The sequence below is a fragment of the Schistocerca serialis genome, chromosome 1, assembly GCF_023864345.2.
Source record: "Schistocerca serialis cubense isolate TAMUIC-IGC-003099 chromosome 1, iqSchSeri2.2, whole genome shotgun sequence".
Taxonomy (NCBI): Eukaryota; Metazoa; Arthropoda; class Insecta; order Orthoptera; family Acrididae; genus Schistocerca; species Schistocerca serialis.
The window spans coordinates 748317078-748339067 of NC_064638.1; the positions used below are offsets into that span (position 1 = coordinate 748317078).

General features: G+C 41.0%; 1 protein-coding gene across 2 annotated transcripts in view; it reads left to right on the top strand.

The window, feature by feature from the left end:
* Positions 1 to 21990, top strand: part of LOC126481955 (dosage compensation regulator) — a 169624-nt gene that overhangs the window by 16930 nt on the left and 130704 nt on the right. For both annotated transcript variants that reach the window (XM_050105926.1, XM_050105918.1), the window contains exons 2-3: positions 9912 to 10014; positions 12564 to 12733. In XM_050105926.1, coding sequence (XP_049961883.1) covers positions 9939 to 10014; positions 12564 to 12733 — 246 coding nt within the window. In that variant the 5' untranslated portion in view covers positions 9912 to 9938. The remainder of the gene's footprint in view (positions 1 to 9911; positions 10015 to 12563; positions 12734 to 21990) is intronic.

Sequence of the window (21990 nt, forward strand, 5' to 3'; positions counted from 1 at the left end):
ACCTATTGTGACACCACTGGAGGCGGGCTACACTGTGTTGGAGAGTGAGTGGAAGATGCCTTGATGGCATGCAGGATCATAGCCCTGCTTCATGGAAATGGTTGAGAATGCCCCCCCCCCCTCCCCGGTACTGTACAAAATGCACAAGAAGGCAGCATAGGTATGTGTTAAATTACCATTTCCTGGCTGAATTTGCCCACAAAATTATGATTTATTGCTGGTTATAAATGACTTCTCCAATGAATTTTCTTCCATTTTAAAGAAGTACAACTGTCACCAGATGCATTTGAAAATCTAAACAATAATATATTATTATTCAGCACAAAAGCTGTGTGAGGATACACAAGCAGTGGCTTGTAAGTTAAGAATACCTTTCATAAAAGTTATCTGAAGTTCGAACTTTGGCTAGGGCTTAGAAGGTACAAACTTGGGGCCCATATCTCCTACAGGCTGTATAAATAGAACCAAAGGAGATATCAAGCAGGAACTTTGTACATGTCCATTCAAGACATTGTGGAGCCTTACCATAAAATTTAATTAGTTTCAGAAATGGTCAAGTGGGAACCCCAGGTCCACTTGCATGGAATGACCCTAATGCCACGATTTTGGGAAAACAAATGTAGCAAATTCAGACTTCTTAGGATTTCTGGTCAGATTAGTTAGTAAAATTTTACTTTTGAATTCATTGAACATTTTTCACACTGCTCTATGTCCCTAATTTGTTGTCAAGTCATCATGTGGCCTGATGGCAGTTGTGCCAAGTTGTTCTTTTTTTTTCATTTTCCAGTAATGTATCACTGTGTAATGTATCACTGCAAGTATTTTTGTTTGTTACTGAGCAGGAAAACTACACTGTTACGAAGTTCTCAACATTAGTAGATGCTTATGGATTGAGCTGTTAGTCGCAAATATGGCTGCGAATTGTGGGTCGCTGTCTTGACAACCACTGTGGTAGCCAGTGGTATAGTGTGTAGTTGAGGTTATTTCAGAGTCTAAATGAAAAAGAATCTGAGTGTTGGAAGCATAAAGTGTGGGACAAACATAATAATCAGTTGGTTTTTGTAGACTACCTACCACAGGATCTGTAGTGGCAGAGTACTTACGAGGGAACTTAAAATATCATGGGTACATTTTGTGACAGTGCTGCTTTAATAGGGGGCTGTCCAGCTGACAAGCTGAAGAATGTGAGAGACAAGATCAGAACTGGTCCATGTGATGATATACTTTCTCCTGAAAAACACTTAGATCAGCTACACAACTGACTAGAAGGCAGCATCTTCTACCTTTCATGTAACTGACAAGGACTTTTTGAAACAGTTATTACCTTTCATGTAACTGACAAGGACTTTTTGAAACAGTTATTGTAGATAAGATAATTAGTGTTCATGAGACAGTTATAACATAATTGTGAGTATAGCTGTTACAAGAAATGTTGAGGGAGGTATTAAAATGTTTTGACTTAGCAAGAGTGGCAGGAAATAATTTGCAAAGTATCTGGGCGACACCATTAAATATTCAGTTGTGGTAAAGATCTTAAGAAGAAACAAGTAAAATTTGAAAGCTATGTGAAATGTGCCGTAGCCTGGTATATGCCAAGCAAGATTATCAGGGCTTGGAATGACACACTGTGGTTCAATAAGCTATGTTAAAAAATTGCTCCAGTGCAATGAGACCTGTGTCAGGCTTTAGGCAAATCAGTCTGGTTGACAAACAATAGCCAAATGAAAGCAAAGTAATCATAAGGAGAGCAGTGTGAAAAATGTTCAGTGAATTCAAAAGTAAAATTTAACTAACTTATCTGACTAGAAATCCTAAGAATTCTGAGTTTACTAAATTTGTTTTCCTGAAATCGTGACATTAGGGTCATTCCATGGAAGTGGACCTGGGGTTCCCACTTGACCATTTCTGAAACTAATTAAATTTTATGGTAAGGTTCCACAATGTCTTGAATGGACATGTACAAAGTTCCTGCTTGATATCTCCTTTGGTTCTATTTATACAGCCTGTAGGAGATATGGACCCCAAGTTTGTACCTCCTAAGCCCTAGCCAAAGTTCGAACTTCGAATAACTTTTATGATATGCATTCTTAACTTACAAGCCACTGCTTGTGTATCCTTACACAGCTTTTGTGCTGAATAATAATATATTATTGTTTAGATTTTCAAATGCATCTGGTGACAGTTGTACTTCTTTAAAATGGAAGAAAATTCATTGGAGAGGTCATTTATAATCAGCAATAAATCATAATTTTGTGGGCAAATTCAGCCAGGAATTGGTAATTTAACACACAGCTATGCTGCCTTCTTGTGCTTTTTGTACAGTAACCTCTGTCGTCTTCTGTGAAAATGTATGCACCTGCAGATTTGATGAAAACATTTTGCGTGGTTCTGGGGGCCCATATCTCAACTGTGTGTTTTTTCATCTTATATCCTGAAAGAGAATGCTTTAAGCTTCAGTATATAGTTAAATTTTAAACGCATGCCTCTGTATGGATGACATTACCCCCAAATGGTTTTGTAAATTCATTATTGAATTTTTTTACATTTACAGTGTTGAACATATTGCCAAAACATTTTTACGCCATTGTTGAAGGAATGTGTGTTTTCTTTAAACTTCCAAATCCTCTCTGGCGTTCATGTGATTAGATTGCATTTAGGAAGTTTTAAGTGTGAACTAATTTGTGTATTGTCAGTTTTGCAAAATGAATGGAGGAGTGCTGGATGCTTGTTCTTTGGTGGCCAAGATGGCACTGACTGTCATAAGTCTTTGGCATTTTACTGTGTTGCGTGAAAATGCAGAGGCAATTTCCAAAGTGAGTTGTATGTTGGCGTGCTATAGATTGAGGTGACAGTGGATGTTGTGCATCTCTTCTTCACTCTTTGAAAAGGTAACAAAAATGGCATCTACCTACTGAAGACAGTATTTGGGGCAAAACAATACGAACTGGTGGTGTACTGATCCTTCAGCTACTTCCCCAAGGATTTCTACTGCTACTGGTGGAATGGTGATTCCATAGTTCAACCATTTCTCTGTTCATAAAAATTTTGTTTTCCACTTGAAATAGGTTGTTGCAAGGCAGTGATGCTCAATCTCACAGATGTCAGAGGTCGTAAATTACTGTGGAGTATTGACAGTCTCATCTACTGGTACATTTCTGAACATGGATGTGATGGTGAAGCAAACTATCAGACCAGGATTATAGTGGAGCGGCACAACTTAGCAGATGAAAGCTGTGAGTTGGCAGGTGCCACAGTGCTGCTTTGTGCCCAGTTACAGTGGGGTCATGGAGCAGTGTGGCAGCCAGCAAGTTCACATCACTGCGTGGATGGCAAATGTGCAAGCCGGCCAATCAGTGGCCTTTCTCAAACGATATTAATGACACTGCATGGTCAAAAAAATTAGTTTCTCATAGCTTTATTCATTAGCCTGCACGATGAACTGTGTATCATTTTGTTAATCATCATAGTTACATTAAACTACTGCAAGAAAGCCAAATAGTTTGCATTGAAAAGTAGAGGTTGGTGTGAATTTGCGTTCGGTGCTCATTATGTCATATGTTGCCGTGTACCAAATGTATTTGAGATATTGAACCTATTCTTTATAAACTGTGGATGAAATCTACAACTCACTCCATTCTGGAGAAAATGGATTGCATATAGCACTCCATTCCACTCACATGCCCACACAGTAACACAAGAATGAAATAATCATAACACTTTTGTATCTCATAAATGGTTTGAGGTACTGAAACAAGATTTTGGCAGTAAGGAGAGTAGGTTGCCGTGTGGTTACCATGTGTAACTTCCTCACCTAGTGCAGTAAAATGCAAGGTGCTGCAGATGTATGTCAGGATAATGCATTTTTCTAAGGGTCATTGACAGCTGGTGAAATGAAAATTGTTACAGGTCCTTAGAAAGATTCACAATAGGATTCACAGCTGTTGTAAGAATTGTGGAGTCAATTACCAAAGCTTAGGATTGCCTCCACCCACTTCACATGAGAGTGTCTTCTAAAAATTGTTTTCCAAGTGTTGTAAATTATTTATGTAGCATACAGAACTTTCCAGATACAGTCAGTGAAGTTGACAGAAAATACATTTGTCTAATATGCCCAGAAAATTCTGGTACAATGTTATATAGTTATAAATGCTTTCAAGTCGTATTACAAGTAGTTGCAGGTTCCCACAGGAAATTCATTATAATCGATGTTGGGGGAAGGAAAGCGAAAGTGGTAGATTTCAGTTTAGTGTGTATCATGTGGTGCAAGAAGGGGAACTTTAAATATACAGCCAGACTCCCCACTACCAAAGGCATCAGGTGTGTTGCCTTTTGTATACATTAGAGATAAGGCATATCCAGAGATTAGGCAATCCATTGTTGAGGCATTTGTTTCAAATATTACAGTCGACATGGTTTAGGTCTATGAAAGAACATCTCAGCAAATGATTTTCCATACTCCTATAATTAATTGAATGTCCCTTTGGACTAATGAGCACTAAGTGGAGCATATTTTGGAAGCCAGTAGAAACTTCACCAAATTTGCTGATGATATTGTAATTCGTGCATGTTCTCTATTACACTGTCATTGACCTAGAAGGATCTGTCAGTGTTGATGAGCAACATACGGTTGAAATCGAGCATGCTATGCAAGGCACTTATCAGACAGAATGAAACTTTTAACAGGGCTTCTATGAAGCTGTCGGAATGAGACGATTTTGAAAACTTTTTCTCAGATAATGAAACATGATTTTCATGTGCATATCAGCTATGTACTGCAACTTTGTTACCACCTCTCGTTTTAAAACAATGAAAGAAATGAGAGAGTAAGGAAATGTACGTGATTGTAGTTTGTAATTCTGCTGCACCTCATTACATAACTTGTCCAGAATGAATTAGTTGATAATTTTTTCATGGGTTGCACAAAGGATGCCAAGTAAAAGCAGCTGCTATAAAGGCTTCTGCTGATTGCATTTTTTTTCAGCAGTACAACAAAAGAAACACGAGTGCCACAATGGTACTGACTTCAGCAAGAGCTGAATGCTGCCGTTGTTGCCCAAATGCAACCAGAGTAGCCCGAACTCTCTGATCACCACTCTCAGAACTGCACTGCTCTGCTTACAGCACTACTGTAATAATGCACACTTAATAGCACTGATTTGTTATGCCAGTGCTGCTCCGGTAGTGCCATGCCTCTCCACTATAACCACAGCGTAAGGTCCATAGAGGTGACATGCTAGTCTTGTAGAATGCAGTGGAGTCCCTAACAAAATGACTTTGTCGCTTACAGACCAAGAAATGCATTTCTGCAGGGAAGCATCCATCGTATACACTCCAATAATGATGTCAAAAACACATGCACTTTTTCATCATAGGAAGATGAAGCAGCAAAGTACTAAAGTTAGACAAGCATTGGACAGTGGTGTTAACATTTCTAGCTATACTCCTAGTGACATTGCCACAGAAATCCTGTCCAAGGGTGAGAGTTTCACCATAGCATCTAAATGTTTTTCTAAACATGATGATATGTTACCAACTGAATCTTCATTAAACCACCTCTGAAGCTGAGGTAGAAAAAGTTTGTCAAGACACTGTGATAATCGTGACTCGCACAAATCTACCAAAGCTAGCCTCACAAAAGGAGGCCAAAATGATAATATGAAACTGACAGACAACTGTGAACAATATAAGGAAAAGATAAATTGCCACTTACCATAAAAATGACATGTTAAATTGCAGTCAGTCACAATGAAAAGACACTCCCGCATCAGCTTTTGGTGGAAATCTTTGTCAGAAAAGGAAACACACAACACACACACACACACACACACACACACACACACACACACACACCTACCTTCATTCACATAAGTAGGGACACCTCACGCACACATGACCGACATCTCCGGACCGGAATGCATTCTGGTCCGAGTTGCTGGAGATAGCGGTCATTTATGTGTAATGTGTGCTTACTTGTGTGTGTGTGTGTGTGTGTGTGTGTGTGTGTGTGTGTGTGTTCTCATTGTGCCTGTTCGCAACTTAATCTGTCATCTTTGCAGTAAGTAGAAATCTATCTTTCCCTTATATTGTTGATATTCTGACCTGTCATTTACATTTTTTGATATACAACTGTGGTATAGTTATGATACAAGCAGACAAGGGCAACTCTGCCATTGTAATGGGCATGACTGATTACAACATAATTGGGCCTGGTGGTGTAGTGGTAGTGTGCGCTGGAAACCAAAAGGTCTCTGGATCGAATCCCAGTCGGACCACTTTTTTTTTTGTCTGCCTTTAACCTAGCATTCATTTCTCAATAATGTAGAGATTTGCCAGAAAGGACATATGGTTCAAATTCCATGTTAAAACTGCAGGGCCTCTCTCCTCAAATGGTGACTGGGGTAGATTAGGGAAATGCAAGTCGCAAAAGGGAGACTTGCAACATGCCATTGAAAGTTTATGTTCTAAGCCCATAAATTTACATTTGCATTCATTGGAATAGAACATGTCTTAACAATCACCGCGCTGATGGTAAAATTTAAACTCCATTGCTGGATCAGGAGGCACCGTGTAGAATATTGAACTAAAATCCAAAAACAAGAACACAGTAAGGTATTGGTGGCAGAATGATGTTTTAAGAGAAATTCTGTAATATTGGGCTTGAAAAAGAAACAGATTGAACTCATGTTAGGTCTAATGACAAGCCATGGGCACTCGACACTTTAGAGAAATAAGCTGGTAAATGCAGACTATGTGGTGTGGGGGGTGAAATTGCACCACATTTAATCTTCCAATGTCAAAAACTGGAGGTCAAAAGACAAAGGAATATTTCGGTCACTAATTTCTGAATAGAATGTGTCTAATAAAGACCTAGTATTGGGTTTCTTACTACTATTAAAGGATACTGGCTGGTTTTAGTAGAATGGCAGAGTGAGATACCGTACAATAAACATAATTTTTGTGCAGGCAACATGGGGCAGGGACCACTGACGACTGTTTTGTGTCCTTGATTAAATTTAACCAAACAAATCTATCACATACATGTGGAGACCTACCTGCTGATGATAACACTAACTAAAAAGCTCTATCATCTGGTAGGCCTCAATTATTTGTCTGGAACTCGGTCTACTTCATTGCACTTTTGTGATGAAAAGATATGAGAGGTGTTAGAAATTGTAAAGAAGCCTCTCAGCATGAGTCTTGTCAACTGGTATTGGCACCAGTCATCTTGGTTGCCAGCAGTAGCACGCCTGTGGACCAACAACATTTGTGAGATGCCCCACCAATTGCAGTAGTATACATAGCATCCAAAGGCACATAACATACAAAGTTGTTTCGGATGCCAGCTGCCACCACATTTGTAACACAGTAGTTCAGTGTGGTTGTAGACTTGCGGCTACCAGCCGATAAGAATTAAAATAAAGTCACTATCAATTAAAGTTGCCAATTCCTGCCTCCGTACAAGTCATCCAATCAAAATAATCCAGTGATCTTCCTGACAAACTGACTCTACCAGAGGAATGAAATTACTCCTATATAAGATGAGCCTGGCACTGACCCAGCAGTAAAAAATACCTGATGAAGGCCACTTGCATGAGTGGCCAGTATGTTAGTTTTATAGACATGACATAATTACCTACCTGGAAATGTTTTATTCAAGGTAACACATAATTTTGTGTTGGAGGTCAAGGATCTGTTTCTCATTCCTAATCTTCATGTTGACAATGTGAACTCACCAGTCATTATCAATTTTTTCTTCTACGTAGATAACAGAGTATTCCAAACTGCGTAAAATACGCCATTCTTTGACCTCATGCATGTTGCGGGGTCACTAGAAAAGAAATTATTTTGAAACAGCATCACTTTAATGAAATGTTCTTTCATGGCTGTAGTGCCCTTGTTTATGTAAATACATACCTTCCCAAATTCTAGGAGGATCATTTTTTCACGCCAGTTAGAATTAATGGAAAATGGTCTCTTGAACATTTTTAATATTGCAACCTGTCAATAAGATATGAGCACAATTGCTGTTTCGTAGACCTTAGCATTGCTGCCTTTTTCTATGCTTTATAATAGATGCCTGTTTCTAAATAAATAAAGATTTTTTGTGGCATGAGTTAGGATCTTGTTGTGGTATTTTTTAAGTTTTTATAAGTCTATGAAAATTTTAAGGTTTACATTTGAAAAGTGTTCTTCGGAGTTGGATATTGTATTAGTAAAGTGCCTGTGTTTGCCAACAATGTGTTTGATTTAAAGCTGTGACTCTTAAAACCTTAATGTATTAACAAGTTCTCTTACGGCCATTACAGATTTTTATGAAGTTTTGTATGAACAATCACACATGTTCACTATAAACATTGGTAAAGTTTCATGATCATTAATTCAATACTCACGGATACATAGTCATTTGTTTGACCCCATAGTGCAGCCTATCAGCATTGAACCCACAAATTTTTAGCCACTGTGAAACATAATGTCTCCAGTAATTTTTTTTATAAATAAACAAAACTAGGTAGTCTTTTACAACTTTTTACACTCTGTTAAGCAAAATAATGACAAATATTCCCTGAGCAATGTGCGTATGGATAATTTGAAGCAAAGTAGGCCACGAAATAATCACTTGAAAAAAATGTGAAATGTAGCTTTTCCATCTCAGGAAGTGATTGTGGGATAAACCTGAAACTTTGCACACTTGTAGAGCTGAATGCTGTTGAGATGTCATAAAAAAAACTCAAGCTCGTATTCCAGTCATCAGACCTTTGATATTGCCTTCCTAACCCCGGAGTACTAAAGAGTTGCAGAAAATAATAAAAAATTTCAGATTTGAGTACCTATGGAATGTGGGCCCATTTTCAACACACCTCCATGGTGGTGGTCTTTTTTTTTGGGGGGGGGGGGGGGGGGAACTTCCATTCTTGCATTGCAAAACCAAGTAGCTTTTTAGGTGGGGTAGAACATGGTCTTTCTAATGAAAACTGTTTGTAAGAGTTTCCAGAAGACTATTATTTGTAAAAAATGGGCTAAAAACTGTCATTTGTGACAATTTTTAGAAAACTGTCATTTTTGCCTTCCAGTTTGTAAACTATTGGAAAACAGTAGGAGAATGAAATGTTATATTCTAAGACCTTGTATCAGTAAGTTATTATATACAAAGTTTCATGTGTCTCCCACAATGACTTCCAGAGATATAAAAAGGTAAAGTTTGCAGGTTTTTAGAATGTCTGTTTTTTTAGCCGACTTTGCTTCCAATTATCCGTATGCAAATTGCTCATGAAATATTTATTATTTTGCTTAAGAGAGTGCAAAAAGTTGTACAAGATTACGTAATTTTGTTTCAAGAAAATACTACTGGAGATATTATGTCTCAAAACTCATGGGGGCACTGCTGATAGCTGCGTTTTATAGTAAAAAAAATGGCTGTATCTTAGCTGATATGAAATTGGTGAATGTAAAACTTTCCAATGTTCATTGGGAACAGGTGCGAATGTTCATACAAAATTTCATCAAAATCTGTGATGGTTATGTGGGAACTTCCCCGAAATTAGATCACTTGTCATGTAATGGCCCGGTTGGTTGATAATGATAAGTTATTTGTGTCACCAGGCTTTAGACATAATTCAGTTTGAAGACTGCTAAATGTCTCACTCTTTAGAGCATTTGCTATGTTCAGCAGTAGACAGATTAAAACTGTGATATGTATGCTTATAGATCTTTAAAAATCACATTAGTGCTAGTATTGAATATCAACTTGGTGAAAAATTATTTTCTGTGTTTAAAGTTACATTCATTTATCTGTATGATGCATGTTTATGCATGTTAATGCATGTTAGTGTATATGACATATAAGAACAGCTGCTGGAACAGCTACATAATTTGGGTCATGACCATTTCTAATTGTGCTCTCTCTCTTTTAGGCACTTAAGGCATCTGCAATTGCAACAATGGACATAAAATCCTTTCTTCATCATTTGTGCAACAAGCGAAAAACTGAACCTCAGTTTGAGGTTAGGTTAACAGGTACATACACTCTTTTACACTTACGTTGCTTGTTGAAATTTGCAGAATTACTTTGATTTGATATACTGTAACAAAACAGATCATACGTTGCGTTTTACAGGTAAAGTCTCCTTGCTGCCTAGTAGTTTTATGTAATATCTTTGTTAATTTGACTCTGTTATATTGGTGTAAATCTGAGGAAGGGTTGCTCTTAAGCAAGTTGGGTGAAGGACACAGGTGATTGCTTGATTTGAACGTTAGTGTTATGTCTATACTAGTGACAGAAGACTGAGAATGCGTTAAAACATTTACTGCAAATAAAATGAAATGTGGGAAGAATAACGTTCAAAATGCAGGAAAACATGCATATGTTTCATAAATACAGCGGTACTGCGACCTCCATGTGACCAGATCAGAGGAAACATTGATGCCAACTAAGAACAGGAACAACCATCCCACTGACCATGCCTTAAAGTAAAAATGGCAAAAAACATCTGGGAAAATAAAACAAAGTACAGCGAAAAAAGGCGTTTTTATTTCCAAACAAGCAACAATCAAATTTATACCATAGAGCACAAGCTGGTTTGGTTTGTCAGTTCAGTTTGAGGGCGCTAACTATTTGACGCCCAACATTATTATAAATATAATTATAAATTTTCTCACAAAATTTACCCCCTCAAGTGCGCTGTACGCCTCCGTACCTTCCCCCCTCTCCGTACCTTTCCCCCTCCACACCTGCCCCCCCCTCCGTACCTCGCCGACCCACTCCCCAACTCCCCCCCCCCCCCTCCATACCTGCCCTGTACATACCCCTTGCTCGGTACCTCCTCCCCCCTCCGAACTTCATCCCTATCTCATCCCTCCATCTGTACCTCCAACACCCTCCGTACTCCACCCCCCCCCCCCATACCTTGACCCCCATCTGTACCGGATCCCCTCAGTACCTTATCCCTTCCAGTACAGGTTCCCCTCTCCCACCCTGTCTGCACCAGACCCCGTCTGCTGCCCAGTCTGCACCGCCCCTTCATACCTCCGCCATCACTCCATCAGACCCGCCCCCTCCCCCCATGCCGTCCCTTGCGCCCCCCATGCCGTCCCTTGCGCCCCCCATGCCGCATCCTGCTCCCCCCACATCTCCTCTCGTTCACGCCCCTTGCTCGGTACCTCCTCCCCCCTCCGAACTTCATCCCTACCTCATCCCTGCATCTGTACCTCCAACACCCTCCGTACTCCACCCCCCCATACCTTGACCCCCATCTGTACCGGATCCCCTCAGTACCTTATCCCTTCCAGTACAGGTTCCCCTCTCCCACCCTGTCTGCACCAGACCCAGTCTGCTGCCCAGTCTGCACCGCCCCTCCATACCTCCGTCCCCCCTCCGCCATCACTCCATCAGACCCGCGCCCTCCCCCCATGCCGTCCCTTGCGCCCCCCATGCCGCATCCTGCTCCCCCCACATCTCCTCTCGTTCACGCCCCCCTTGCTCCCCCCACATCTCCCCTCACTCCCACGCCCTCCTCGCTCCTCCCAAATCTCCCCTCACTCCCACCCCAAAGCCCCCATCACCCCCCAAAGCCCCCCCCATCACCCCCCCCAAAGCCCCGATCACCCCCCCCCCCAAAGCCCTGATCACCCCCCCCCCCAAAGCCCTGATCACCCCCCCCCCCCCAAAGCCCCGATCACCCCCCCCCAAAGCCCCGATCACCCCCCCCAAAGCCCCCATCACCCCCCCAGGCCCCCATCACCCCCCCCAAGCCCCCATCACCCCCCCCCCCCCCAAGCCCCCATCACCCCCCCCAAGCCCCCATCACCCCCCCCCAAGCCCCCATCACCCCCCTCCAAGCCCCCATCACCCCCCCAAGCCCCCATCTCCCCCCCAGCCCACATCACCCCCCCAAGCCCCCATCACCCACCCCCTCCCCCCAAGCCCCTATCACCCCCCCCCAAGCCGCCATCACCCCCTCTCTCTCAGCCCCATGCCCCCTTTGCTCCTCCCCTCATTCACTCCTCCCCTGGAAGCCTCCCCTCATTCACTCCTCCCCAGCAAGCCTCCCCTCATTCACTCCTCTGCAAGCCCGCCTTAAATCACTTACTTTGGTCCAGAAACGGGTTCAATATTCAGGAGCATACTTTTTCAAAAAATTGGCAGCAACCATTAAAAAATTAGTTTCATGTAAAGCACAGTTTAAACATAGTTTGAAACACTTTTTGGTAGGCAGCTCCTCCTACTCTAAAAAATGTCTGTTGGATATCAGTTTTGACAGCCTTGGTCACAACAGTCAAGATTAGGTATTTTGTGTATGATAAATTTATTGAAAGTGCATAACGTGTTTTATTCTGATGATGTATTACCTCTGTAAATATTAGCAGTTCCAGTTTATGGTAATGTATTCACATATCTTTACTATCTCCTGATCAATGATCAGGGAAGTGTGTATTATATTCAGATGTTTTAAGTTTTTTCTGTTATACTTTCCGATGTTCCACGACCATGCAAATCATCTCACTTTTGGGTCTATAGAATTGAAAGTGAATCTAATCTAATCTGCTTGATGTTTGATGTCTTCCAGGACCTAGGCACCGGCAAAGGTTTCTTTGTGAAGTCCGTGTTGAGGGATTTGATTATGTTGGTGCTGGAAACTCAACAAACAAGAAAGATGCACAAGTTAACGCTGCAAGAGACTTTGTACAGTACTTAGTACGTCAAGGAATTGTAAATGCAAAGGATGTCCCTGCAGATGTAAGTATGCGAGCTCACCATGATACTCTTATAAAGAAATAATGAAACAGAGATCAGAGTTTAACAACAACATTTAAGAACAAGCACACGCATGCCATTCAGGAGGTGGTAAGAATGAAACTAGAGAAGCATTGGTGCAGTGCCTTATTATAATGTGTGTAAACACCACCATTCCTCCAAAACTAAAGTAGCATTAGATAATACCTGGCAAAAGAAATTGAAGACATGGTGTGTTTACACTCTCGAAACAGGGAAGGGAACTAGTAATAGCATATGAGCCCACATTTTTACAAGTGGAACAGTTTCGCATGCACACATTTACATGCCAATGCCGTACATAACTAATTGTAGATGGATACTCACAGTTACTTTGTCAGCATTTGCTGTGCATTAAGTGGGAATCCACATTTTGTCTGAATAAACCACTGACAATTTTAAATCTTATGCTAAATTTTTGATACAAATCTGATGTAGTTTGCCTTCTTTAAAACTGATTCCTCATTCATACATGAAAAACTGTGTATTCTGGCACCTTTAAATAATTTTTTCTTACAATGTGGGGAAAACAACTCGATTCAGGGGATTAGAGGAAGAACTTATTGGTGGTTAGTTTAAAGTGTTGGCTATCTCTCAGTAAAACCATTTACTGTGGTGGACCTTCATACAGGGGACATTCTCAAAAAGCAGACACAATGGTTTACTGACCATCCGTTAAAATGTATTGATCTTTGGAAAGATGAGATAACCATGAAAGCACGGTATTAGACTGGCATGCTAGGGGTGTTGGGTTCGGCACAAATCGTGTGGCAATTTTTACTTCTGTCAGTTGTGAAGGTATAAGGGCATTTGATGAAATACACAAAATTTTGGACAGCAGTAGTTCCCTCAGCGGGTTTTATAATTGAGCAAGTGTACAGAGTTCAAATTGGGATTCATCACAGTGAAGTTACTTTTTATTAATCGAAATAGTAGTAAGATTCTGGTTTCAGTTGGTCGTATATTTTATGTTTGAGGTATTCCGGGAACTTATTGTGACAACGCAAAGTTTCTATTCGACATGCTTGCATCATCACCAGTACTTCCTTAGTCTGCAATGCCTTATGCTTTGTCATGGAGACCCTGGTGAAATTCTGTGGTTTGGGCTTCCCAACAATAATCAACATGTCTTTGATGTATGTCCCAAGACATGACACAGTCTGCATAGAGACTGTACAGAATCACCAGATTGTAAAATATAGTGTAATACTGTAAATGAGTTCTCCTGCTGATAGTAAATCCAGTCAGTGTTTGACATTTGGCCTTTCACATTGTAGTCAATTTTATGCTATGGAGTCTGTTCAAAAAGTTCTGGAATATCCGTAATTTTGCACCAGTGGTGTGTTGGAGGGAAATCCGTTTGGCATCCCTGCACATGCCTGTGTTTAATGTGTTAGTGCTGGAAATTTCATTGTTATATGCTGTTAGTTATTGTTCAGTGCTGTATTGAGTAGAATGTTGTGTTGCACTGTTTGTGAATTTAGAGTTGGCAGAGTTAGAGGAGCAGTGCGTCTGCATTATGTTTTGTGTAAAACTCAATAAAACCTTTACAAGGACACACCAAATGATGCAGAAAGCCTACAGTGATGAGTGCTTAAGCTGTACTCTGTATTAAAGTGGCTGGACATAAGTTACAGATGCTCCTCATTCAGGACCCCCTTTAGACGTCTACCGATGATGCTTATTCAGGAATATCAACAAAATTGAGGATTTCACTGTCAGAGAGATTGCAGAAGAATGTAACATTTCAGTTGGATCATGTCGTGAAATCCGGATACAGCATCTAAGAATGCATTGTGTTGCTGCCAATTTCGTCCCATGGTTCATGAGTCAAGGCCTTGTTGGTGTGTGACTAATGCACACAAAACAAAATCACTGTGCTGCCTCATCCTCTGAACTCTTCAGACCTGGCCCCTACAGACTTTTTTTTATTTCCAAAGTTGGAGAGCATGAAGATTTGCAACCATAGACGAGATAAAAGAAAATTTGCATACAGTGCTCAGCATAATCCAGCAAGAGGTGTACCAAGACTCCTTACGGAAGTGGAAATGGCATTGGGAGTGGGATATCATTTGTAGAGGAGATAATTTTGAAGTAGACTATGCACAGTAAGTAAAAGGTGAGGGTAGAAAAATTTTATAGACAAAGTCCTGGAATTTTTTTAACAGACCTCATATGAAGATTATCTGGTATTTGCGGAGGTCTTGTCCGTCTCAAGCTGCAGTCAGACTTCAGGAAATTTTAAAGGAAGATGGGACTTGTACAGTGTTAAAAAGCATTGGTGTATATGATCAAAAAGAAGGCAGAAGACAGTTGAATGTAGAGAAGAGTCTGGTTTGTGGCAGCAGAATTAATATATGAAAAAATTACAGAATGTTAATGACATCTGTTTCATTTTAAATTAATTGAAAATGAAATGCCACTCTGACAAGGCATCCTCCATGCAGTGTTCATGGTACAAGGACAGTTTAGGTTTCTAGTGTTTCTGTGACAGCTGGCACTCTAAAAATTACAAGTTACGATACAATAAATAATTAGTCACCTGCTGCTAATTCAATGTGAAATAAATTGTATTTTATTTCTGTGTCAGTTATTTTGTAACCAGTATTATGAAAGTGATTATTAGCTGTTACCAAAAGTGAAAATAGAGGAAGAATAAAGATAAAGAATAAAAACAAAATTTTCCTTGGACAGTGTGATTTTACGCCCCTGATAATCCTTGTGTTTGGAGTTGGGGGGGGGGGGGGGGGGGGGGGGGGGGGGGGGGGGGGGCGCAGCGTGCATGCCCTTGTTGTGTAGGCTCAGCAAATTGTTGAGAGCACATGTAGTACTAGGCCACAATGTCTTGCTGCAAGTTCACACAAAAGTTCAATAATATTCATTTAAAGCACTGAAATCCAGTAAATAAAATTTACAACCATTGGTTTATTTCGCCAAATATTTACATTCATAAATGATGGCTTTTACAAAACATAAGTTGCTCTGCACTGGTATGTCCTAATACTGACTATGTCCTGCCATTCACTGCTAAAGCCATGCTCCAACTCGGTTGCAAATTATAAATGTAGTAGAATCAATACATAAGAGGGGTTTTGATAAGTGTGGTGAAAAGTAAGAAAAAAATGTTTGTTTCATAAACAACTCGCCATACTTCTTGACATAGTGTTTAAGGGATGTACGCTTAATGCAGTGATCCTCCGGCTTTTTCATCCCATCTGAAAAATAGTTTCTTTTAAACTCGCAAAATACTCATTGGTTGCTACTATCACTAATTCATTTAATGCAAATTTCTTCCCAGGAAGCCAAAGTTTCAAGTTTGGGAACACAAAGTAGTCACTTGGCGGCTGAGTGTGTTCAGTTCAGTGGGTGAGGAACCAGTTCATGCACTTTTCACCATTGTTATTGCTGATGTATGGGATGGTGCATTATCCTGGTGAAAAGTACTTTTTTGTGTGCCAACCTTGGTCCTTTTCTTCCCCTCCAGCCAGTGCAAGTTTCAAATGATCCAACATTGTAGCTTAATAGGGTCCAATAATTGTTCTATCTTTTTCCAAGGAATTTGTAAGGATTATTCTTTGGGACTCCCGAGAAACAGTGGCCGTCACCTTACCAGCTGACAAAATGGGCTTTGCATTCTTCAGTACACTTTCATCGGCCTTTGTCCGTTGTTTTGATTGTCGTTTTGAGTCTGGTGTGTAATGATGGATCCAGGTTCTACCAACAGTCACAGATTGGCTGGAAAAGTCCTGTGGATCGCAAGTAAACATTGCTGACCAGAGTGTTTAAATGTTGTCCTGGATGAGCATTTGGTTTACTGTGAGCAAACACGGCAGCCACATAACGCACACAGCTTCTTTGTAGCCAATTGTCTGTGCAGGGTATTATGCACTTGGATTAGTTGAGATGCCTACTTTCTTAATAATCAGGCAAATTTTTATTCGATGGTGTTGCATTACCATATCATGGATTTTGTGAATAGTTTCCTATGTGGTGACCGCAATTGGATGGCCAGTATGGGCTTAGTCTTCAGTCCTTGTCTGACCTCATTTAAGTTCATTAACCCAAAAGTAAATGGTGCAGAGTTGCACAAACTTCATCCAATTTCCAATTAAAATGTTAAATAACAGCACGAAACTCTGTTCCCTCCATTTTCACTTGCAGTCGACCCACTGACCAACTCATATGATTGTCAATGAACTGTATGCTGTACATTGTTGAAATTCTTTATACTATCCTAGGATTAATCAAGCTTGCAGAACAGAAGGCGCAACAAAAATGCTCCATTCTTTCTTAACACAATTACTGAGCCATCCTCGTGACTAAAAAGTCCACCTCATGAAACATAGTTACACAGTTCCTTCACCAATGAAGTTACGTTAGTGACAGACCTAGGTCTGGAACCTTTAATTGCATCACCATTCAGTCTGTTCTCCAATTCCCATGCTCAGTGTCATGTGCTCCTCATGTCAGAGTTTATTTGCTAGCCTTGAAGTCATGTTCTATATGACAATCTGTGCATTTTTTGCAAAGTTAATATTTCCATGCATTGTTATAATATCATAGTAATTGCTGCCTAGTAACAAATTTATTTTTTTCATCAATGGCATATTTATTGTGTGCACTTAGCTGCTTTTCAGTTCTACTCATCTCAGCACCATGCCTCTCCTACTGTAATTTGAGGAACATCAACTTACTCAGGTTTAAAATTTTGCTTGCATGTTCCACTTGGATTCACATTTGCATTGTCATTGTTTTCTCCTTACAATTACCAATAAATTTATGTTCATTATCAGCAGGGGATGGGGCTTGGATAAACTGACCAAACCAGAGGTTGTACAGAGTTTTGAGGAGAGCATTAGGGAGCACTTGACAGGAATTGGGGAAAGAAGTACAGTAGAAGAAGAATGAGTAGCTCTGAGAGATGAAATAGTGAAGGCAGCAGAGGATCAACTAGGTAAAAAGACAAGGGCTAGTAGAAATCCTTGGGTAACAGAAGAAATATTGAAAAGAAGACAATATAAAAATGCAATAAATGAAGGAGACAAAAAGGAATACAAACGCCTCAAAAATGAGATTGACAGGACGTGCAAAATGGCTAAATGGGGATGTCTAGAGGACACATGTAAGGATGTGGAGGCTTATCTCACTAGGGGTAAGATAGATACTGCCTACAGGAAAATTAAAGAGACCTTTGGAGAAAAGAGAGCCACTTGTATGAATATCAAGAGCTCAGATGGAAACCCAGTTCTAAGCAAAGAAGGGAAAGCAGAAAGGTGGAAGGAGTATATAGAGGGTCTATACAAGGGCGATGTACTTGAGGACAATATTATGGAAATGGAAGAGGATGTAGATGAAGATGAAATGGGAGATACGATACTGCGTGAAGAGTTTGTCAGAGCACTGAAAGACCGGAGTTGAAACAAGGCCCCAGGAGAAGACAACATTCCATTAGAACTACTGATGGCCTTGGGAGAGCCAGTCCTGACAAAACTCTACCATCTGGTGAGCAAGATGTATGCGACAGGCGAAATACCCTCAGACTTCAAGAAGAATATAATAATTCCAATCCCAAGGAAGGCAGGTGTTGACTGTTACCCAACTATCAGTTTAATAAGTCACAGCTGCAAAATACTAACACAAATTCTTTACAGACGAATGGAAAAACTGGTAGAAGCCGACCTCGGGGAAGATCAGTTTGGATTCCGTAGAAATATTGGAACACGAGAGGCAATACTGATCTTACGACTTATCTTAGAAGAAAGATTAAGGAAAGGCAAACCTACGTTTCCAGTGTTTGTAGACTTAGAGAAAGCTTTTGACAATGTTGACTGGAAAACTCTCTTTCAAATTCTAAAGGTGGCAGGGGTAAAATACAGGCAGCAAAAGGCTATTTACAATTTGTACAGAAACCAGATGGCAGTAATAAGAGTCGAGGGGCATGAAAGGGAAGCAGTGGTTGTGAAGGGAGTGCTACAGGGTTGTAGCCTGTCCCCGATGTTATTCAATCTGTATATTCAGCAAGCAGTAAAGGAAACAAAAGAAAAGTTCAGAGTAGGTATTAAAATGCATGGAGAAGAAATAAAAACTATGAGGTTCGCCAATGACATTGTAATTCTGTCAGAGACAGCAAAGGACTTGGAAGAGCAGTTGAACGGAATGTACAGTGTCTTGAAAGGAGGATATAAGATGAACATCAACAAAAGCAAAATGAGGATAATGGAGTGTAGTCGAATTAAGTCGGATGATGCTGAGGGAATTAGATTAGGAAGTGAGACACTTAAAGTAGTAAAGGAGTTTTGCTATTTGGGGAGCAAAATAACTGATGATGGTCGAAGTAGAGAGAATATAAAATGTAGACTGGCAATGGCAAGGAAAGCGTTTCTGAAGAAGAGAAATTTGTTAACATCGAGTATAGATTTGAGTGTTGGGAACTTGTTTCTGAAAGTATTTGTATGGAGTGTAGCCATGTATGGAAGTGAAACATGGATGATAAATAGTTTGGAAAAGAAGAGAATCGAAGCTTTCGAAATGTGGTGCTACAGAAGAATGCTGTAGATTAGATGGGTAGATCACGTAACTAATGAGGAGGTACTGAATAGAATTGGGGAGAAGAGGAGTTTGTGGCACAACTTGACTAGAAGAAGGGTCCGGTTGGTAGGACATGTTATGAGGCATCAAGGGATCACAAATTTAGCATTGGAGGGCAGCGTGGAGGGTAAAAATCGTAGAGGGAGACCAAGAGATGAGTACACTAAGCAGATTCAGAAGGCTGTAGGTTGCAGTACGTACTGGGAGATGAAGCAGCTTGCACAGGATAGGGTAGCTTCGAGAGCTGCATCAAACCAGTCTCAGGACTGAAGACAACAACAACAACAACAACAACAACAACAGGCTACTGCAATTGCCGATGAAGGTATTTTCCCATGATCACTTTTCATACTTACAGTGTCACATGACTTTGAACTGGAATGAGGCTGTTGAGCAACTGGATAAGTATCCACTACAGCTGAATATTCAGTTTGCTTTATTGAGTAATGCAGGATGTTCATAAATTGCCTTTACATACAGTTTTAGCTTTAAATAACTTCAAGACTATACTAGGCAGTAACTGGTTGTCAACATGAGACAACTTAACACATAGTTCTTTTCTATCATTCATACGTGTCAGTGCTTGCACTCCAAGTGACATAGACAAAACCTTGTTGGTATTAGATTTTTGTCTGTGTGTGACCCTGGAATTTCATGGCAAAAAATGTGCAAATGCATTGCAAGTATACATAATGTCATTTATGTCTGTAACTTTGCTTTGGTTCATCTGATACTTCACCCCATAGTGACTAGTCTAGTGGCAGCCAACAAATCAGACATCTTGTCCGAAAACTTGTCATTCAGAAATCGATTCTTAGAGACCAGTGGTGTGGTCCCCATTCGGTCTGAATATGATGTCAGGTTGCTCGTGTTAGTTATGACACAGCAAACTCTTGTAAGGTAGACCTGCTGTAAAAGAATGGACCAGTGATACTGTACAAAAGTCTAACAACGCAAGGATCTATGGACTATTTTTCCATGTAATGAGTAACATGAGAACACACTGGTCCGCATATGCAGACTTTTACATTCCCTTCCCATCCCCTCTTTTACATTTCCATCCCCTCCACACTTTCACATTTCCATCCCCTCCCCTCTTTCGCATTTCCATCCCCTCCCCTCTTTATAACATTCGCCACCCCTGTTTTACCTTCCCCCTCCTGTCCTTTTGCTTCCCTTTTTTCTCTTTCTGTCCCTTATCTTTCCTTTCCTTCCCCTCTCTTTCCTTTCCTTCCCCTCTCTTTTTCTTTCTTCCCCCCTCTCTCTCTTTCTCCCCCTCTCTCTCTTTCTCCCCCTCTCTCTCTTTCTCCCCCTCTCTCTCTTTCTCCCCCTCTCTCTCTTTCTCCCCCTCTCTCTCTTTCTCCCCCTCTCTCTCTTTCTCCCCCTCTCTCTCTTTCTCCCCCTCTCTCTCTTTCTCCCCCTCTCTCTCTTTCTCCCCCTCTCTCTCTTTCTTCCCCCCTCTCTCTTTCTTCCCCCCTCTCTCTTTCTTCCCCAGAGACTGATTTGCGGGCAGTCCTCCGCCAAAAAGTTTCTGCGCTTTGGGACGCTGAATGGCGTGATCGGATCACACCCAATAAACTCCGTGCCATTAAGGAGACGACGACTGTGTGGCAGTCATCCATGCGAGCCAACCGCAGGGACTCAGTCGTCCTTTGTCGGCTCCGCATTGGCCACTCCCGGCTAACACACAGTTATTTACTGCGCCGGGAGGACCCTCCTGTATGTCGCTGCGGGGCGGCTTTGACAGTGGCCCACATTCTGTTGGCTTGCCCCCTTTTAGCTGTGGTCAGGCAGACATTTGCGCTGCCTGATACGCTCCCTGCCGTTTTATCTGATGACCCTGTTATGGCTGCCTTAGTTTTACGTTTTCTTAGGGCAGGGAGTTTTTATTCTTTAATCTGAGTGTTTCTGTTTTATTTTATTATTTTGTGTTGATTCTGGCCTTTGGCCTACGGTTTTAAACTAAGTTTTTAATGTGTTTTTGGTGGTTAGCTTTTCCTTTTTTTTTTTTTTTTTTTTTTTTTTTTTTTTTTTTTTTTTTTTTATGGTCGGCCAACCACCGTCACACTCCGTGTGATTTTATTTCGTTTTGTCTGGTCCTTGTCTATGTTTCTTTTGTTCTGTGTCGTCTGTCTCTTATTCTGTTGAAAATATTTTATTCTCTGTGGGTATTTTTAGTATTTTGGAAAAAGGGACCGATGACCTCTGCAGTTTGGTCCCTTTAATCCTTAAACCAACCAACCAACCAACCATCTTTCTTCCCCCCTCTCTCTTTCTTCCCCCCTCTCTCTTTCTTCCCCCCTCTCTCTTTCTTCCCCCCTCTCTCTTTCTTCCCCCCTCTCTCTTTCTTCCCCCCTCTCTCTTTCTTCCCCCCTCTCTCTTTCTTCCCCCCTCTCTCTTTCTTCCCCCCTCTCTCTTTCTTCCCCCCTCTCTCTTTCTTCCCCCCTCTCTCTTTCTTCCCCCCTCTCTCTTTCTTCCCCCCTCTCTCTTTCTTCCCCCCTCTCTCTTTCTTCCCCCCTCTCTCTTTCTTCCCCCCTCTCTCTTTCTTCCCCCCTCTCTCTTTCTTCCCCCCTCTCTCTTTCTTCCCCCCTCTCTCTTTCTTCCCCCCTCTCTCTTTCTTCCCCCCTCTCTCT